At 38.4% G+C, this 21,084-nt stretch overlaps 1 protein-coding gene across 4 annotated transcripts in view; it reads left to right on the top strand.

Moving 5' to 3' along the window:
• LOC134536812 (beta-1-syntrophin) overlaps positions 1 to 21,084 on the top strand; it is a 207,526-nt gene that overhangs the window by 49,606 nt on the left and 136,836 nt on the right. For 2 of the 4 annotated variants that reach the window (XM_063376786.1, XM_063376785.1), the window contains exon 1: positions 2,263 to 2,549. The exons of the other annotated variants lie outside the window; for them this stretch is intronic. In XM_063376786.1, coding sequence (XP_063232856.1) covers positions 2,444 to 2,549 — 106 coding nt within the window. In that variant the 5' untranslated portion in view covers positions 2,263 to 2,443. Of the gene's footprint in view, positions 1 to 2,262; positions 2,550 to 21,084 lie in introns of those variants that run through there. 4 annotated transcript variants of the gene reach the window in all.

Here is a 21,084-nt window from a genome sequence, read left to right as displayed (position 1 = left end):
AAACAAAACAAATATGTAACATTAATACTTTGTACGGAGCTTACATGTCCTGCGAAGCGTTATGGTCTTTGTTTTTCCATTTATATTCTATTTCGGTCATCTATTACTGCGGTTGTCACCGACGACAAATTTCCGGAAGATCCCTCTTGCAAGGGGGGGGGGGAGGGCGGTTTCTAATTGCGAGAATCGTATAGCTCGAGGACACTGACGGTTTTTTTTAATGCACGATGTCGTGAAAACGGTTGCCTCTTCGCTGGTTTTCACGAGTCGACCCTCGTCGCTGTTCCATCACTTCCCGGGACCCGTTATTGCGTTCGCCTCGACTGCCTCGCTGTCGGGCCGATGTGCGATCCCGTCCAGGGGGCGTCTCCCCATGCGTCGGGGGCGGATCAAGCGACGGCAACTGATGAATATCGAGTGACATACAGCGCAAGTTTTCCATCGGACATAGGTTTTTTGAGTCGCATCATATTTCGTCCCAACGACACAAAATTCCCGCTAGAATTTGATGTGAAACAAAGTCTTGCAATTCAGCCAACATGAGGACTCTTTTTTTAAGGACCCTATCTGCCCGGGTACACACAGGGTGCGCAAAGTTTCAGGAAAAAAACAGCGCGATTTGGAAACCACTCAAGATATCCCGAAGTCGGTTTGTTTACGAAAAAGCATTTAAGAATTCGCTGAGGGCCGAAAAGTACTTTTGATTTCGGATTAAGTTTTTAAACTTTTTTTAGAACAGTTAAAATGGCTAAAAGGCACGTTTCCAGAGCAATTTTTTAGGCGTGAATCTGAATGGTGCTGGGTTCGAATCCGTCGCAGGACTATGACCCAACTACCTCCAAAGTGCGCTAAATAACATTGGCAAAATATAGGATTATAAACAAAGTCCTGTGCTAGAAAAGGAAGCAGAAACAGGTTATGTTCTGATGATTAATCTATACCAAATACTCCCGTTTCATATAAGTATTATCAATATTTTTTACTTTATTTATAAGTATTATTTTCAAAGATAACACGTGATGAGCAAACATATAACAATGACAAAAATACCTGTAGAACCCTCAGGTACAATACATATGTATCAAACATGATTTGTCATTTTGAATAATCTCGTTGATTAAATACACTTATACTCTTATAGATTATACGCGCACACTTACACGTCTTGAGTTAATATGAATAAATAAACAATGGCGATGGCCTTAAGTATTCAAAATATTCATTAATTATTTAAATGACTGAAGAGATGCATTTAGACACACTAAACATTATATAATCTAAACTAATGGTATCATGACTGGTAGGTCTTATCAAAAAAATGTTATTTCAGATAAAATGTGCGCTATACGCATTTCCTATACAATTCATGCACGTAAAACATTTAGCTTACCAATAAAATCCTTAAGTACATGAAGAAGCGTAAATACGGCCTCCAACAACACAATTATACTCTTGCATATAAAATTCCCATATCAGAGCAATCAAGGCTATTACAAATACTTGTTAACCGCGAGTTCATAGTAAAATGGCAACGCATAATTTAGGCAAACATAAATTAATCCTGAATTTGATAATTCTCAAGTACACAATGTAGTACTTAACATCTTATCAAGACATTTGTAAAGAATGAAACGGACAAATGGGCTCATTAATATTTAAATCATTAAAGAATTTATTTGAATAATGGAACTCCGCAAATATTTTCGTCCATGATGTTCCACGACACAACATGGTTCGAGGTGCAATACTAAATCAAGTAACGTTAATGCAAAAAGAAGCTAAACAATGGCCAGCCAGAAACAGCAATTTTTTAATAAACAGACCACCTGCCATTAAAAATGTAACACGTACCATGTCCCGTCGTTAGCTCACGTGGCGTATTTACAATTATTTATCTACATTGAAAATAAATTACATGATCTGATTGTGGCCAGTGACCTGGCCTTGGTTAGAAATGTAAGTTTTCTTGGTAAATTTAATTTTTTTAAATTATGTGTGTATTTGATATGTTGGTAATTTATTTTAAGTGTATATTTATTGCTGATTGTTAGTTAAGTTAAAGACGTTTTAAAAGGCAGAACCTTATGTTGGCAATTGTAACGAAGTGGACCATAAATTTGGTGGAACTCGTCTAAGTTGGAGCCCGGTAAAACTGCGTTTGCAAACTGTCGCGGTAGCTCGCATGGAGCGCGCCAAACGTGTTTGTCCGATCTTCGCGTCTCTACGATGGCCCGCGCTAAGGTTGGTGGCAGGCGACGGAGAAGCAGGTGTTGCGGCGGTGATCGGGTTGCGTGCAAAAACGACTCGACCGGCCGGTCTGTGACGTCAGCGCATGCGCAGCGAGCACATGTCGACTGAGTGAGTGAAATGGTCAAGTTGGTATTCGCTAATGGGCCGCGGCGCGTGCTGGGACGTCTGTGTTGAGGGAGACGAATGATCAGCCATGCTGGACTCGAAGGAATTGGCTTGTGTTTCAAATAACTCGTTACTGGCGACGACGGTGAACTACAAGTTTGCGAGTGTATTTTACAAATACCACGCGGCTAACTGTAAGTACTATCTGCTCCAATTATTTTATGGCTGTTGGTCTGCTGTAATTCACTTTTGCGTGCTTGTGAATTTGACCGCGTCCAAGAGAAGCTACTATGGCTAACGAGCTCCGTTTTGATTAGTTTTGCTACGGGCGTACAAAAAACACTCTTTTAACCACACTTGCCTATGGACAGGATACGATTTAAGGGGCTTTAAGTAATTTTGCGTATTGAGTAAACTTACGAATTTTTTCCTTTTTTCATTTATTTGAGGGTAATTGTATAATAAATATTTCTTCTTTTTTTAAGTTTAATTCCTTTTTGAAATGATATTATTGGATCCAAAGTTATATTTGCATAGTCGTTTTATTATCCTGGCGCCAGGTGAATTGCTTATTTTGAAAGTAGTTTTTATTTATAAAAATGTACTCCAAAATTGTAAATAATTTTTTTTTTGTAATTTTTATATTTTTATTGTATTGAAATACTACAGTAAGGATAATATAGCGAAGGAAATATCCATATTACAGTCGATAAGTTGTGTGCATGGTGATAGAATAAAATGTCAGTGGAATTCATTTTGTGATGTTTTAAAATTGTAGCTACTTTTAGCCCAATTCTACAGCATAGTTTTAGGTTAATGCTTTTTGTTGTGCTTGTTGAACGGACCCCTGATGGTGGTTTTTGGGATGAAATATATTTTCCGAATATTTATCAAATAATTGAAAATATTTTGGATAGTTCTTGCGGGGTGTTCGGATAGTGTGATCGGCCTCTAAAGCAGAGATCACGCGCGCTACGCTCGTTACATCAAGTGATTCTGAAAATGGAAAAATTATAACAAGACTGGGCAATAGGCCCCAAGGGCTGATATAGCAAGTACCTAAATCCCAAGTGCGCATACGCGCTAACAAGGAGTGGTGTTCAACAAGGCAAGAGGTGAAGGGTGTTTACCCTATAAAAAGGGGGGGGGGGGGGTTAATCGCCGCCCGCGCCCCGCTAAGTTTCGTCTCGTAGACGTAATTATATTACAAAACAACTGGTATACATTCTTGAAAGCACTTAAGGGGCTTGCATTACACCTTCACCTGAATATATATGCTACATAGTGTTACGGTCACCGCTCAAATATCACAGTTGACTTGTGCACGACGAGAAGACTGCGCGCCAGTCCAGAGGCGATACCGCGCTAGAAGCACTAGCAAGCGTCGCGCTTATCATCCCGCCTCTCGAACACACATACATCCATGACTATAGGCGGACCCCTTAAACATTGCCTATGTAAAGTAGTTACTTGTAAGGCGCCCGTTGAAAAATGATAAATGTAACACACACTTTAATTTAATAAACACGATTTTTTATTTAAAACTTAGGTTTTTTTAATATCGTGCAACTGAAATTTATTTTTGATATATATATATATGAAAAAATACAATATTTGACCAAAAAATATATATAGTGCAATTGTGTTATTTACCGATAAATTTAGAAACAAGAAATTGACAACAAAAAAATAATAAAATATAAAAATTCAAAAGGGCGTAACTGCAAAAAAAAGCACATCTGCCAAAAAAACTTTTTCGGGCATACAAACTTATATACATAAAATACCAACGGTTCATAAATAAAAATATAAACTTAAAATATATAAGTATATTAAAAAAATAAACAAGAATATCGAAAGGGCATAAGAACAAAATTCAAAATATCAAAAGATTCCCTGTGATGTAAATTTAGATTTCCGTGAAAGGAAAAAAAAATAAGTTTATCGTTCAGAACTTAACTTTCTGAGATATAAGCGTTTCTAGTAATTATAAGCGTTGTTATTCGTAAGGTGCCCAAGTCGCTCATCGAAAAATGATGAATATAACAAACAAATTAATTTAATAACGAAGGCGTGTTACATTTATGTAGCCTTGTTTCAAATGTTACTCTGTTAACACTTTCATTTTCTATTTTATACACATCTCTGTGGAGTAGACTAATATTTTTTTATTCATGATACTCGATCTCAAGGTACCTACACATCTCTTTGGGGTTTGAGTTAGTGATGAACATAACTATATATAGGATGATTGATAAATGTATGAGATTTGTAAATACAAAGTTTTAGATTAATTTTTTAATTGATATTTCAAAGGATATTTCTGATTATTTAATGTTATGTATTCAGCGAAGTGCTGTTGTCCAGAAACATTCAGCAACGTACAATTTGAGTCAATATTTTAAAATTATATACCATTTTTTAATCGGTCAATTTTGTGGCTATAGCCCCCCTAAGGTTACTATTGCATAAGTGCTAATAGTAAAAAAAAAGTTTTTCCTAAGATGTTCAATACCACGTATTATCAATTTACGGCAAATGTATATTTCCTTGACGAGCATACTGTGACGCCGACGTAGTGACGTCACTAGTCGAGTAGTCACATCACTCGTCTCCCGTCAAGGCAAAATGAATCCCGAATTATTCCCCCCCCCCCCCAAAATTCAGCTTGTGGTAGAACGTGGCGGACGTTGCGAGGATTGTTGTTAGCTCTACTCCAGTGTCACCTCGACCATTCATTGTCATCGCTCCATTATCGTCTCATCGTCCCTAATTTACTCCAATGACCCCCCGATTTCGACGAGAAATTAAAGGGGAACAGAAAGGAACGGAAATGCGTCATCTTGGTTTCAAAGTTTATCATGCTGTAGATATTTTATTTAGTTATAATTTTCAAACTTTGGACGTTATTCATCAAATGGGGAATGTTGATTTAATGTATTTTTTTGGACATACGCCATTGCAGTTTTGCACTGTTTCTCATGTAAAAGTTCCGAAGAAAAAAAATGAATGAAAAAATATAAGAAAAAATTAACAGAAAACAAGACTCAGTTAGCTGATGTCGGAACCAACGATAATACTAAACAAGTATTACTCAACATGACACCACGGACAAAAAAAAATTGTGTACCTATGATTGAGAGAAATACCTGAAGTTTATATATAGATTGACTGCTAGTAAGTTTTCCCTGTGAAGGTTTTTTTTTTTAATTACTACACATTTAATAGTATAGTCGACTCACACTATGTTATAATTTGTTGTAAAACTCTTGATTTGTGGACTCTTTAAATTTTTACGGCATAAGTAACTGTCGAAATCAATATGGCGTTTTTGGTTCCTTTATCCCTCTCCCCTCTCTCTGTATCTCCCTCTATCTCTCTCCCTTTCTCTCCCTCTCACTGTCTTTCCCTTTCTCTCCCTCTCTCTCACTGTCTCTCACTGTCTCTACCTCTCTCACCCTCTCACCCTCTCTCACCCTCTCTCACCCTCTCCCTTCCTGACTCTCCCTCTCTCATTTTTTGCCACTTTCTCTCATTTCTCGTTCACTCTTTCTCTATTTCATTCTCTCTTTCACTTTATGTTTGTCTCAAGTTCTATAATTCTCTCTCCATCTCGCCCCCTCTAACCTGTTAAAACTTATTAATGCATTCATTCCAAACTGGAAACGAGTACGTACGAACGTCGGGCTGTTTGTCCACTCGGGTCTTGCAGGGAGTCGTTGACTGTGTGGCTGGAAGCTTAGCTGGGCGGGAGGCCTTGATAAGAGGGAGGGGATAGCAAGATGCCCTGGATCCCGTAGCTCGCGCGCGGTTATGCGGCTATTGCGTAGCCGGGTCACGTAGCGCTTCCACCCCCCCCCCTCCAACACTCACACCAGCCCTTTATCCCTCTCCAAAGTTCGACGCGGCAGCAATAGGGGAGAGACTCCTCTTCCCTACCCCCTGCAACTGTACCCGCTTCTGCTGTCTTTTTTTTTTTTTTCCCGGGCTTCGTGTTCGATCTGGCGTGCTGGCTGATTTCCCGACGCGCCGTAATGTCCTCCGGGTTCGTTCCTCGTGGGCGACCTTGGAAGTAACTGCCGCGTTCAACTCCCGTGCGATGTGTCACGGGTATGGACGGGGCATCAGAATTACGTGCGTTTATTTCTACGTAATTTGTTTCATACAAACTTGAAGTTGCGGTGCTACGGTTTTTTATTTATTTTTTATTTTTATTTTTTAAATAAAAATGGTTTGGAATTCTGATAATGTTTCTTGATAGTTAATTATTTCACAAAAAATAAATTGTATCTTTGTGACACGTGATGCTTAAAAAATGTGTATTTTAATAAAGATAGTAGTTCAGTGCGTTTGAAAAATGTTAACACAAGTGAGGCAAGAAATAGCTGATAAAAAAAACTATAAAAGCAGAAACTTTTTTTTTCAAACAATCTCCTTTTTTTTTTGGTACAAGGAGCATTTTAACCCTTTGAGGCACACATAAATATATTATAAATAAATTAGAATCTATTGTGTAACTTTTAGCAGACGTGGCGGAAGGAAAAATTAAAGCAGCCAATGATGCTTGTTCTTGTTAGGATCGCCAGATAGCAGCACAAGGCTTACTCACGCGAGGTATTTCGGCAATAATAGCCTACCACTGAAACATTGCGAATAGTAACATTTTTTCAAAGTGGTATCATAGAAATACCACTACAAAACAAAGGTTTAAAATAATTAAAATCATTGTACTTTTTTCTATGTTTATACATTTTTATATGTGGTGACGTCAAATAGGGAAGACTGCTTGAGATTACGTGGGTGGCTTAGTATGTACTTTTTACTACATGTTTACATTGCTGTGCACATTCACAATTTCACCTATACAACTAACTTAGCTTAAAATGCCGAAGGGTCTCTTAGAATTTTTTTTTAATGTTTTACTTTTTTAAGCGCGTTATGAAAAAAAACGACTAGAGTTGATTTTTACGGTGCGCGCGCCATACAAAGAAAGGCTACATACAAATAAAAAAAGGGTGAATTACTATGTACGCGCGTTAGAAGTTTACTTCCTTGGCGTAGTAAAAGAAATATAATTTAGTTCAAATAATTAATAAAATATAAAAGGACTGGAGTGATATAAATACGGTTTGTCAAGTATAAGTACAATCAAATTAAATTTTCTTAAATACTCAGTATTCAATATTAATACAAAAATGTGTGTAAAATAATTTAATATAGGAAAAGAATCGAGATAAATTTTAATTAATAATTAAAATCAATAAATATGCTGAAAGTTAATTCTAATGTACTTATTTTAGTTATCAAATAATAATTTAATAATTTATAATGCAAATAAATTATACAAACAGGAACATAACCTTACAATCACTCCCATGGAAACTGCCAGGAGAAAACTAAACACTCTAGAGGGGGTCTCTCACCCTCATCGCCATTGTCGCACTTCCCTTCACTCGCGGAACTCTCTGAACTCGCTCGGAACTCCCGCGGAGGCCGGCGTCGTGTCGCTTATATACCCGTGGCGTTATTCTCGAAGGGGTGAGAGCGGCTGCGTTTGTGTTGCGTCATCTCTGGCCGAAACGTCCAGATCAGCGACGCTCATTCACGCCACTCCTCGCGGCGGGGCCTCTGCAAGCCCGGAATTCCCAGGCCGCTAAAGGTGACAATAGCCCGAGGTGTGATTGTGCGCTGGGAGCAGAGGGAGGTGGGTAGCGGGGACCCTTGTAATTCGGCCAGGCGCGCATGGCATGCATTACGTCGATGGACGGCTTGTGACGTCAGTGGCCGATAGCCAGCTCCGAACCTGGCGCGCTTTGCGGTCCTGTCTGCGTTCCTAACAATATGAACTATTCGTGGCAGCTAGTCATTAACTTCAGTCATGTTATTTAACTATACACTACGCTTTAATAAAGCCAAATGTTGGAAATTAAACAATATATTTTTATTGCCAAATTAAAGTTGAATCTAGATGGCGTATTTCTTTTCCTGTCTCTTTCCCTTTAACAACCTTTTAGCATTAGCCTGTATGTAGTTAATGTTTGTTTTGCTAACCAGTGCCTTCAGCTTTAGAACAGACACCCACTCCATAGACTTATACTTCCATGATTTATAGTAGTTGACGTCAGAGTCTGACCCACTGGCTTTTAAAACTTTTACGAGCGCAGTCGTTGAAAAAGTGGTTCGGAGAATGCTTCTAACGCGAACACTCTACTTCAACTTTCTCTTTTTTCTCCGCTGTATTTATCTGTGTCTCCCGTTCCAGGTCATTATTTCATATTTACGTTCCACACAGTTAAACTTGTCGACTGTTTTGAGTGGCTGAACTTAAACAAAATGTTATATGTATATATACATACATGATACTTTTTACATGATTAGCTGGCAAGTTGCATTTTTAACGTTTTTGTGCAGTTCGGGTAAGGAGTAAGAAGTGGAATATAAAACTGGGAAATTTTTATATTTAAAGTAAGTTTTATTGGCTTCTATGTAGTATGCTTTTTTTTTTTTAGAAAAAAAAATTAATTTTATCTAGCTTTTTTTATCTTCAGAAGTATGATTTCAAAGGCTAAATAACACAAATTTTTTTTTCTGGAATAATTTAAAACCATATCACGCATTTCCCTTAAATCCAAAAAATTTCATATTTTTTTTGTTCTATTTGGTTTTCCTTATCCACACTGCACACAAATTATGAAAATTCATCTTTTCCAGGTAATTATGCGAAAAATATGCACTATGTAATTTTGTTAATGTTCGGCCACTCAAAAAGTCTAAAAGTTTAACAGTGTTTAACGTAAAAAAATTGGTTGTCTGTAAAGTCGGTTTACGGACGATAGTTTAACGTGACAACGTCATAACAAAACTTTGATGAAATGATTGCATACTTTTATGAATAAAATTGATTCATTTTTATTCTAATAATAAAAGAATAAATACTTGAAATTATACTAGTAATCATATTTTTAAAATGCAAGAATAATTAACCTTTATTGCCGAAATTTTTGGTGAAATAGCACTGAAAACCACATTAACTTTTCACTTTACTTTATAAACAGTCGAGTGGAAGAGAGATAGATGCGGCGCAAGCGTACAATGAGCGTAACGGGACAATGTGCGTAACGGGACATTTTTTCGTGCGTGCAGCCGGCGTTCATCGGTTTATTAGACGTCACGTCAAAATAACAATGACCTGTAACAGGACATACACACCCTTAATAAGTACATTCTGCTGGCGGAACCAGCAGGCAAGAATTGCTGATGGAATTTTAAATCAGATTATTATGCAACTGTAAAGCACACTTAACACACTACTGTTAAAATCAATTTCTCAGACGCAGGTAAATTTGGCAGCGTTGTTGGTTACTTGTGACGAAGATCAATGAAATCTTTGTTTTGGAGAGTAGCTGTGCAGGATTCCGTATCCAATAATGCGTGATCCTTAGAGTCCCGGAAATTTCGTGGATTCCTCTGGCCTCAGGATAGAATTCAAAGTTATAGGTGTGCTCGACCCATGTTTACTTTCCCATTGGTTGATTTCTTAGCGAGAACATTTTTATCCTTGTTATTTGGCACTACCTGATTCGCTTACTTCTCTCCTAGATGGTCATCGTTGGCTCACGGTCGTAGAGGGGCGTTTCCAGATAACTGCGGTCCAATCATGAACACAGTGCGACAGTGTGTAGGTTTGCATTCTAGCTTGCGACTAAATGAATCCGTGAAATTTCCGTGTCTCTAGTGATCCTGTAAGCACAGCTCTCGTCTGCCTGGCCGTCTGTCAAACGTTTCCAGCTCGTAAAATGGGGTTAATTGAGAAGACGTTAATGCACACAAACTATGCAGAACTCTGAAAGAACAAAAGAGAGCATGTAACTCAATACACGTGATATAAGTGAAACTTCTTTGGCAATTCAAACCTCGATTCGTAAGCATACCTTAAGGTTTAAAACGGCGGAGAGGAAGAGATAAAGAAGACAATTTTCTAAGTAAATATTGCTCACAGTTTGAATAACTCACACCATAAAGAAATTTGTGCGTGTTAGGTTTTCTTCAAACAATTCTATCACTCGGAACACTCCAAATCTCCGAAAGAACGTGACGTGGTGGTCTCCACCAAAATATAAGAAGTCGTTTAAAATAATGTAGCCTATAATTTTAAGTTTAATATGGAAATTTCAGTGTGAAGCCATTTATTGGAGGTTTGAATTGGGGTGTTCTTAACACACTAAAACAATTTTATAACTAGCATTTCGCCGGTTTTTTGCACTTTTTTTTTCTCTCTCACAAGATTGGAAAATAAATTGGCTTTTGAAATGAGTGTAATTTGTTGCAGAGAATGCCAGCGGACACACGTTCAAAGCTGGCGCATGCCACGCGGATTCGTTTTTGTGACATAAGCTGTTTGTCTCGTGAGGTGACGGCGCGGCTAGTAGTTGCCCCGGTTTTCGTGCGACGCATATGCGTTTGGTATGCATTTACGTTTCGATGATGTGTAACTTTTGGCTCACGGTGTACGGCATTTGGTGGGAGTAACTTCGTGAATGGACCGGAAGTCGCGTGGAACGGAAATGAGTAGTAACCAAGGTGCTACCATCTGTGGCGAAGTGACAACGAAAGTTCTCAAAGCCAAATGGAAACTGTATAATATAAACTGTTTAATGAATGGTAACAGAACGGGCAATAGTTTAGTAAAATTATTGTAGAAAATCAGGTCCAGGTATTTTTTTTTTTTAAGTATTTTCGCTTGTATTGTGTATTTTAAAATTTCTGTCCGAGAATAGAATGATTCGATAGTAAGCGTAGCTGCCGTGGCAACGAATTCTAGCGGTGGGTTTAGAAACTACTTGTGGTTCGCGTCCAGAAGTGTTGAAATCGTATTTGTTTCGCTCGGTCGTAATTTTAAATTCTGCGTATCCGAGTTTTCGTATTATCAGTGTATTTGCAGCGTGAGAACAAATGAATTTGGTTCGTTACCGAAGTCAGATATTATTACAAATCACTGGCGAGTACTGAAGGACTCCGCTCGATTTCCTCGAACGTTTAAGGCGCGCATCTTAAGTCCATACCCAGGCATGTGTTGCTGAGTGGTTGTGTAGATGTTGGATGTTGACGGAGGGGGGTAGTTTTGTCAGCGCGGGCGCGCCGGGGCTAATGGCAGGCAATTAGCGACAACAGACAACCTCCCTCCCTCACGCCCTTCCTCACTCCTCAACCGGCTGTAACGATAGCTTCTCGGCACGGGGGCCTCGCCCTAAGGCATAACGAGCTAATTACCTGCAGCGGCCGCGCTAAAGTCTGGGCCCGCGGAACCGATCGGCTCCCGCCGTGATTAATAATCACGGCTCGGAGCTTCGGGTTGGTTAAGAAGGGGAGTGTCGAGGTGGAGGGGGAAAGGAAGGGGGGAGGCGAAGTGGTTCAACCCCTCCCCTGGTAGTTTTTTCTCTCGTGCCCAATCCGGCCTCTCGCTGATCCGATAGGTAACCTGATCTCACCGCGTCCGCGGCGCTAATTGCAAACTGGCGTGGGATGTCTCAGTCGGAGGGTCTCTTGATTCAAGTAGATTTGTGAGGAAAGTGACCATATCCTGGGAGGGGGGGGGGAGGAGAGAGAAAGAGGTATTAGACTTTCTATGGGTTGCTAAACACTGTTTAAAAGAATTGGAATGGAAATCTAAATCTATCTTTCTATAGACGAAGTACCTGGCGTTGCCTGGGCTTACGGCTGAGTGAAGAGGTTTGGTTTTTGGGGGATGGGGTTAGTTTTTTTTTTCTCTCCGAAATATCAGGTAGACTATAATTTTCCTCTTCAATTGTGCAAAAAAAAAAAAAAAGAAAAAAACAATTTTTCTGCTTTAAGAGTTGGGAAAAAGGAATGGGTGCAATTTTTTTTTTAAATAGCATGTAGACATTTTTGTTGCCCTTGTTTTAAAGGCAGATTTTTGCAAAATTTCATCAAACTTTTGATTAAAACTGTCGAAAAGTACAGAAAACAAACCCACATATTCTTTTATATGGAGGTTTTTTAAAAAGAAAAAAATGCCCGAGTCTTTTAGTACTAGCCATTTAACGTGTAACATATAACCACAGTAACAAGCATATTGCAAATACACTTGGATAATATGAAAATCGTGCATCGAATACGAAATTTAACGTATTATTCTCTAAAATAATGCCGAGCGTAATAAATATAGCAAAATATGTCTTCAAATTCACTTCTGGATGCGAATCATACGTACTTTCCTCACCCGTCGCTAGAATTCGCTGCCGGAATTTTAAAAGTGGCTCGGTAGACTATCGAAACATTCGATTAGCAGACGGAAATGTTAAACAATTATGAAACGACTCCGATAGAAAAAAAACCCTGAAAACAGTACCAAACCCGGGCTTTAGACCTGATTTTAGACAAGGAATTTTATTAAAATAACTGCCCATCTTGTTAGAATTGATTAAACATGTCTTTGTGGACTTGGTTCGTATTATCAACCATAGATAGCAGCACCGTTGCTCCCTACTTCCTGTTACACATTTCCGTTGTATTCATGAAATTGCTCCCTCGAATGCCGTAAACCGAGTGCTAAGACGTTATAGAGTAAAACCGACTGTAGTCCAAATTTTTCAGGAGAAGCAAATATTAATGTTACATGGATCCTTTTGAAACTTACCTATTCCATTCCTTGTCTGTGCTTTCTTTATGTAATGTTGAAACCTACAAAATAGACATTTGATATAAAAATGCCTAAAGAAACATAACCCTAGTATCAGTAAATAGTGAACAACGGTGGTTTTAACAAATAATCTAACTATCTGTCACTTTACATTATGGAATGTCTTAAATTGCATAGAATTAACATTTAGACAACAGTCGCCTTGCCAGGAGGGGAAAAAAACGGAAAGAGAAGGGGGGGGGGGAAATGGGAAGATGGTGTCCGTGAATGTTTATTTTGGCCAACTCATGATAACTAATGGTCAATTAGGTTAGGTTAGCTACATTATAAATACTTTAAAACATTGTGGACGGTTGATTTGGTTAGGATAGCTACATATTAAAGATACAGTGAAATCATGTAAACGGTTTCCTAGCGCTGGATAGCTACATTAAAAAGTTATTTGCTAAGCAACCATGAAACGATTTTACAGTATTTTTAAAGTAGCTATACTTAACCTAATACAACCAACCATCCGCAATGTTTTAAAGTATTTATAATGTAGCTAACCTATCCTAATCGACCGCAAAATTTAATGCCACACCGGTTTATACAATGAGATAGAACGGCGTATGACGTATGAGTAAGCTACATCCCAAATAAATACACCTGTTGTGGCACGGAAAAAAAAAGCGTCCATGAACTTCGGGGAACTTCGGGTGTGGCTCTCTCGTCTGCGAAATGAAGGCTTCCCAGCCCGGCAGAGGGGACTGCTGTGGTCGAGCGAGTGTAGTTTCTGCGCTGGTTTAGTTCCGCGCAGTGGCCGCTCGGATCGCTGCGGGCCACAACGAACCACGTCGTCCTGGGCCTCGGCTCAGTACCAGGAACACGCGTTAATTCACCTCATCCGCGCGTCGGGTCATTCCAGCCAGTCGCCCGCGAGCAACAAGCGGCCTGCGGTACGTTTGCAGCCCGACACTTCGGACAAAAAAAACTACGCCATTTGTTTAGAAAGGCCTTTAGGGCGCTTAAAGGGCTTACTCTGACTTGTCCATGACTTTCCATGACTTTCCATGACTTTCCATGACTTTCCATGACTCCATGACTTTCCATGACTTTCCATGACTTTCCATGACTTTCCATGACTTTCCATGACTTTCCATGACTTGTACATGACTTGTACATGACCTGTACACGACTTTCCATGACTTTCCATGACCTGTACACGACTTTCCATGACTTTCCATGACTTGTCGATTACTTGTACATGAAATGAATGTACTAAATAATTATATGTCTCAAAAAGGCCTACAAGAAAGCCTGCGATAGAATGTGACTTATTTTCTAAGGATGATCCACAGTAGCCAGGAATATATATGAGCGTTGAATGCTCTTCAGATGGACAGCTATATGTAGCCCTTTTCGCGTGTGACTTCTAAACAAAATCTGTTTGTCTTGTCTCACGATAAAAAAAGCTGTCAACCTTATTTACAAAGAAATTTTAGTTATTTCCAGTACGTGTTAGTAGGTATATCATTTTTGAAAACAACGGACACTTAGGGGAACTTGATACTTATAAGTACTTATTTAATCAAAATGACGCCACATTAGTAGATCGCATCCGTATGAAGCAATGGATGGTTGCTAGTAATTAATAAACACATATATTTTATATAAAACATTAAAATAAAAAAAATTGTGAACCGTCAGAAATATTTGGCATAACGCAACTTCGCAAACAGATTGCTCTGCACTGAGATCCTTTGTGCGGTGTTTTCAGCATATCTATTGTGTCGGTGCTGAGTACAGTTATGTTCTTGGAATCTTCTTTATCGCAGATAAAACGCTCTCTTGAAACCACGTCAGTCAACCTTGCCTCATTGTAGTCAACAGAATAACATTCGGATTGAGTGCATTTCTCAGCATAACGGGTTACACACCACTAAGAATTTTACAAACTTTTGACGTGACGTCTAATAAATCGATGAACGCCGGCTGCACGCACGAAAAAGTGTCACGTTACGCACATTGTCTCGTTACGCCGTGTCCCGTTACGCTCATTGTACGCTTGCGCCGCATCTATCTCTTCCACTCGATTGGGACAACCATCGATTTGACTTTTTCGAGGCACATTAAACTTTAAATACTCCCATTCGTTTCCTACTTTTCCTATCATCGTCCTATCCTTAACAGAATAACACAGATTGTAAGAAGTTAAATAGCAAACATGTATTAAAGTTATAGTTACAATCATCTCTTCGTTAAAGTAATAAATATATTTGAATTGAGTGCAAATAAGAGTAAATTTATCAATTAAATTGTAGATTTCATTTCACTCCTTCTTTGTATCCATACAAAATAGTGATAATTCAATCAAAATGATTGAATTTTATTCATAAAAGTATGCAATCATTTCATCAATGTTTTGTTATGACGTTGTCACGTTAAACTATCGTCCGTAAACCGACTTTACAGACAACCAATTTTTTTTTACATGTACCTACCTTTGGTTCTGAGTGTGTGGTGTAAGGCTGGAATGCGCTGCAATGAGATCGACTCGGTAATCAGGAGCGCATACCGCAACACCTCGATAATTCGTCCCGGCGAGCCGACCCGGCCCAGGCGTTCGCGGTCTGGTTTCCGGGGAATGCGGGGGCGGCATAATTAAAAGCGTGGCTCGCGGCCCCCCGATTCGCTCGCGGAATTTCAACCGTTTCACCAGGTTTTTTTTTTTTAAGGCGTACAATCATCGTGATGCGCGCAGGCCTTCTACAATCGAGCCTGGTCTACCTTGTACCACGACGATGCAGTCGTGGCAAGAGTTCTAAACAGTATTCATAGTGTTTTAAAGTTCGTTCAACACGTACGTATGAATTAGTGTTCCAGTAGAGCTTCAGTAGGCGTGAAGATGGACATCCCTGTCTTTTATAAAACAGCCTCGGCTACGCTGTATTCTCAAGGATCTCTGGAGAACCTCAGGATCAAGATGCAACTAGTACTTATCAAGTAAACGGTAATTAAGGCGGTGACAACTATCAGGCCAACTCTCGTTGAATAAAGTCTCGGCTACGCTAATGAAAATAAGGCGCAACGTGGCGACGGCCGCTTCACTGCACAGGCTACCTAATTTAGACTATAAACGGTAATTTATCAGAAGCCAGTAGGCATTTTGACACACACTTTTCAGGGTAGTGTTTTAGAATACCATCGTTGACATTATGTATATAGTTTTTTTTTTTACGGAAAAGCCGCTAAACTTGAAAATTACCTCAAGTTTCGTGAATTTCCTATCCACGTCACGTAATTGGTCAGCAAGGTAAAAAAGCAGCAGTTAGCCTCATTACCGAGCGCTGAAACCGGTCCCCGATTCCTTTTCTCCTCTAAGGTCGACTGCATGTCCTTGGCTTCAGCGTCGAGTAGGTACTTACAGTGGGTTCGCTAGCTTCTCGTCTGCGATTCTCTTATTTTATATTAATATTTCGCTTTAAAATACAATTTGATATGTTACACAGAACACTTGCTCCCGGGAGCAATGCCCCTCAAAAGTTTTGTACAGATTTTCACGATCAAATGTATTTCTGTAATCCTACAGCTTTGCATCACAATCTGGAAGATACGGAAATCTAAGGGAGTCTTAAGGGGGGTTTGGGCCCCGCCATCTTGGGTTTTTCAATCTTTTCGCAATAATTCTAATTTTGAACTATTTTTTTCTTCAATTTTAGCATGTCAAAGCATGAATCATATCTTCCAGACATTATACACCTTGTTGCAACCACGTATTTATGCAGGTTTATAGTCTGTAAGTGCTGTGATTAAATAACGTATTATTTCACGTGGGCTTCAGCTATCATGATGATCACACCAGTTTACAAGTGTTGACTTAAACAAGTAGCCAGAGATATAAGCACCACGCCATGTCAAACAAAAAAAAAAATAGTACGGAAGCTTTGTTGCAAACGGTATCAACATATTTGAGATTGCTAGATGGCCTCAAACACCCGGAACACTCCGAGAAATTTGACTATCTCGGTTAAAACTTTGTGTCGGGAAATTTTAATAGCATATACGTTCAAACCAGCTTTTTACTTTTATTATTTTTATTTCCATCCTAAATTCGTTTGAATTCAATAATCCTTATCTGATCTTTGATTAACAAATTAAATAAACTTAAGGGATACAAATAACTGTGATTTAATTTGAAGCGCAACCAAATCAATCGTGTTTCGTTTCAAGTTTGATCAAACAAATATTACTTTTCTTTTTCTGACTGTGTGTGTGTGTTATTTAGTGCTGATGACCATGTAAACAGTAATTACAGTACATTCTTTATGTTATATTTGTTTGTTGAAATGTTTTTTTTTGATAATGTATACCGTAATCTATCTGGTATATCGTGCCAGATAAAAATAATAGGTGGGAAATGTGGGGAAAAAAAGGGGGAGAAAACTCGGGGAAAATTTGCCGAAGAAAGTTGTCATGGTAACTACGCTCACTCGCCAACTCGCTACTCGCTTTCGTCCAACGAGTAAATTCCAAGTTTTCTCACTGAACGCGTGCAGTGACTGTGTTTTTGATTAGTCGTTAAAGTCGATTAACGATAGAAATACGAAATTGTTTATAAAAAAATTGGTTGTCTGTAAAGTCGGTTTACGGACGATAGTTTAACGTGACGTCATAACAAAACATTGATGAAATGATTGCATACTTTTATGAATAAAATTGAAATCATTTTTATTTTAATAATAAAAGAATAAATAATTGAAATTATACTAGTAATCAGATTTTTAAAATGCAAGAATAAGTAACCTTTATTGCCGAAATTGTTGTAATAAGCAATGAAAACCACATTAACTTTTCGTTTGGATATAATTATGAACAAATTTTCATATAAATAAACTAATCAAATATCTAACATAGCCTATTATTACTGCACTCGCCGACAGAAGCTACTTTTTTTAATATAAAAGAATAAATACAGCGTAACTGAACAATGTGCGTAACGAGACACTTTTTTGTGCGTGCAGCCGGCGTTCATCGATTTATTAGACGTCACGTCAAAAAAAATATTTTATTTTAAACTAAAAGTAATAGAATTAAAAAAAAAAGCATCGTATTCAAGAAAGTAAATTTTAACGTTACAAAACGAATCGCTCGTCAGTGAAGCTAATTTCGCTTCCCGCCCGAACCAGCAATGACTAATGAGTTGTCTCGTGAACTCGCCTGACGCTTCGCGATTTCTGCCGACCGCGCGGCGGTTATTGCGAGGCGGGCGGCGCGGTATGCGCGGGCCCCGGGAATGTCGCGAGATTGCGTTGCGCAACGCGGTAAAGGGCAAATTGGAGAGGGAGGGGGGGGGGGTTAAGGGGAACTGGGTCAGAATCGGGCGTGTCCGAAGCGAGGGAGTGTGTGTGGAGGTTCCAGGGACAGGGGGGAGGAGTGTAACTGTCTGTTCTGACGGAGAGGGGTCACGGCAGGGCACAGTGGAACAGTGCCTAGCCCCGCACGGTAATTGTGAGGACATGGTTAGAGTTAGGTTGGTGTAACCGTAATGTTTGCGCGGTAATAGCTTAAAACATGCTAATTTTGACATGTATACTTATATATATATTTTTTTGACATGACAACGTCTAATAAATCGATGAACGCCAGCTGCACGCACGAAAAAGGATGACTGATTGTCCCGTTGCGCGCATTGTCCCGTTGCGATCATTGTCCCGTTACTCTCAATGTCCCGTTACTCATTGTACGCTTGCGCCGCATCTATCTCTCTTCCACTCGATTGGCCTATGAATCTACTATTATATTAAATAGGTTAAGGTGGGCTTTTCAAAAGTAGCTTTTAAATTTAGTACTTTAACTAAACTATTTTTTTATTAATTAATTTTTTACGTGACAACGTCTAATAAATAGATGAACGCCGGCTGCACGCAAGAAAAAGTGTCCCGTAACGCACATTGTCCCGTTACGCTCATTGTACGCTAGCGCCGCATCTATCTCTCTTCCACTCGATTGTATCAACCATCGATTTGACTTTTTCGAGGCACATTAAATGAAACTAACACAGATTGGAAGACGTTAAATAGCAAACATGTATAAAAGATATAGTTAAAATAATCTGTTCGTTAAAGTAATAAACATATTTGAATTAATGAGTGCAAATAAAAGTAAATTTATCAATTAAATTGTAGAATTCATTTCAATCCTTTGTATCGATACAAAATAATGATGATTCAATAAAAATGATTCAATTTTATTCATAAAAGTATGCAATCATTTCATCAATGTTTTGTTATGACGTTGTCACATTAAACTATCGTCCGTAAACCGACTTTACAAACAATTTTTTTTGTTATTTTTCCATTTTTCCAAAATAAAGAGCAATAAACAAAAAGAAACATAAAAGAGAATTAAAAAAATATTTAGAAATTTTAATATCAAGTTGAACCGCCTAACCGACGTGCAAGGAAATATACTATTTTATGGAGCCAATTGAACATTCCAATTAAACAATCACTTTCATTCAAAAAGTTATAGTTAAAATAATCTGATCGTTAAAGTAATAAACATATTTGAATTAATGAGTGCAAATAAAAGTAAATTTTTTCAATTAAATTGTAGATTTCATTTCACTCCTCCTTTGTATCTATACAAAATAGGGATAATTCAATAAAAATGATTCAATTTTATTCATAAAAGTATGCAATCAATTCATCAATGTTTTATGTCGTCACGTTAAACTATCGTCCGTAAACCGACTTTACAGACAACCAATGTTTTTACTTAACACCTTATTTCATATTTCATCCTACTTCAAAATGTAATAAGTAAACACCAGAATTGTATTCGCCACTGTTCTAAACTTAGAAACCTCCTTACTATTTAGAGGTTCTATACCATTGCAGGAACTGTGAAAATACTATCACTTCTTGCGTACGTGCAAAAAGTTCCAGATAACTAATTATAGATTTAATTTCTTAATCATATGCATAATCTTTTTTTTTTGTACAACGTTTTGAAACATTTCTGCCATTGTTGGTGTAGGTATATGCACGTGTAGAAATTTGCAGATTTAATTGTAAAAATTTGTCTCGAAAGAGAGAGGGGTAACTTAAAAATGTAACTTATTTGTTTACTGCCACTAATTTTACGCTCAAGTTAAATGGAACTGTGTTTAATGTTACGTTGGTGTATTGTAGCAGTGTAAATCAAATTTATTTTATTTGTAACTTTAACTTAATTATTGTTGTTTTAAAAATACTCTTGTTAACTAAGTGGTTGTACTTTTGGAAGAAAAGTTTTTTTTGGTGGGTCACTGACTAATGACCACACAATTGTCACCACAGATGTTGGCAACCTTCAAGGTCGTAGCCAGGATTTTGTGAAGTATAGCCAAGCTAACACTTTTTTATGAGTAATTTCCCTTTATAACTGAATCTTAAAATTTTGTCACACTAAAACCTCAGTCATTAGTATAGTTTTATAACTCGGAATTTTACACGTAGAAATTTAAGTAATGATTTTTCTGAAGAAAAGAAAACAGTAAATATTTTAATTAGTGCAAACCAGGAATAAACATAGATTATACTTGAAAGTAAAATTCCTGCCGCGCGTACAGCTATAATGGGGAGGAAATACATTTTCTATGGATTACAGTATACTCCTAAAATAATCTTTCTGTAACCTTATGTAGCTAGGTTATTGTAATTGTCTTCGCTAGGTGTTGATGTGTATATGTTTATATGTATGTGTATATATGTGTGTGTGCATGTTTGTGTGTATGCATGTATGTGTGTTTATAATTCCTGGGATGGAGGGGTCCGGACTCCACGGACCTCCCACAGGCTGCGCTCCTGCGACGTGGCGAATGGACTGTCAGTCGCCAGCGGGTCGTTACCACAACGCCGAAGTACCACAACGCCGAAGTACCACAACGCCGAAGTACCACAACGCCGAAGTACCACAACGCCGAACGTACCACAACGCCGAACGTACCACAACGCCGAACGTACGACAACGCCGAACGTACGACAACGCCGAACGTACGACAACGCCGAACGTACGACAACGCCGAACGTACGACAACGCCGAAC

This window comes from Bacillus rossius, chromosome 11 (genome assembly GCF_032445375.1).
Source record: "Bacillus rossius redtenbacheri isolate Brsri chromosome 11, Brsri_v3, whole genome shotgun sequence".
NCBI classification, from domain to species: Eukaryota; Metazoa; Arthropoda; class Insecta; order Phasmatodea; family Bacillidae; genus Bacillus; species Bacillus rossius.
This window is presented reverse-complemented; position numbering and strand designations above follow the sequence as displayed.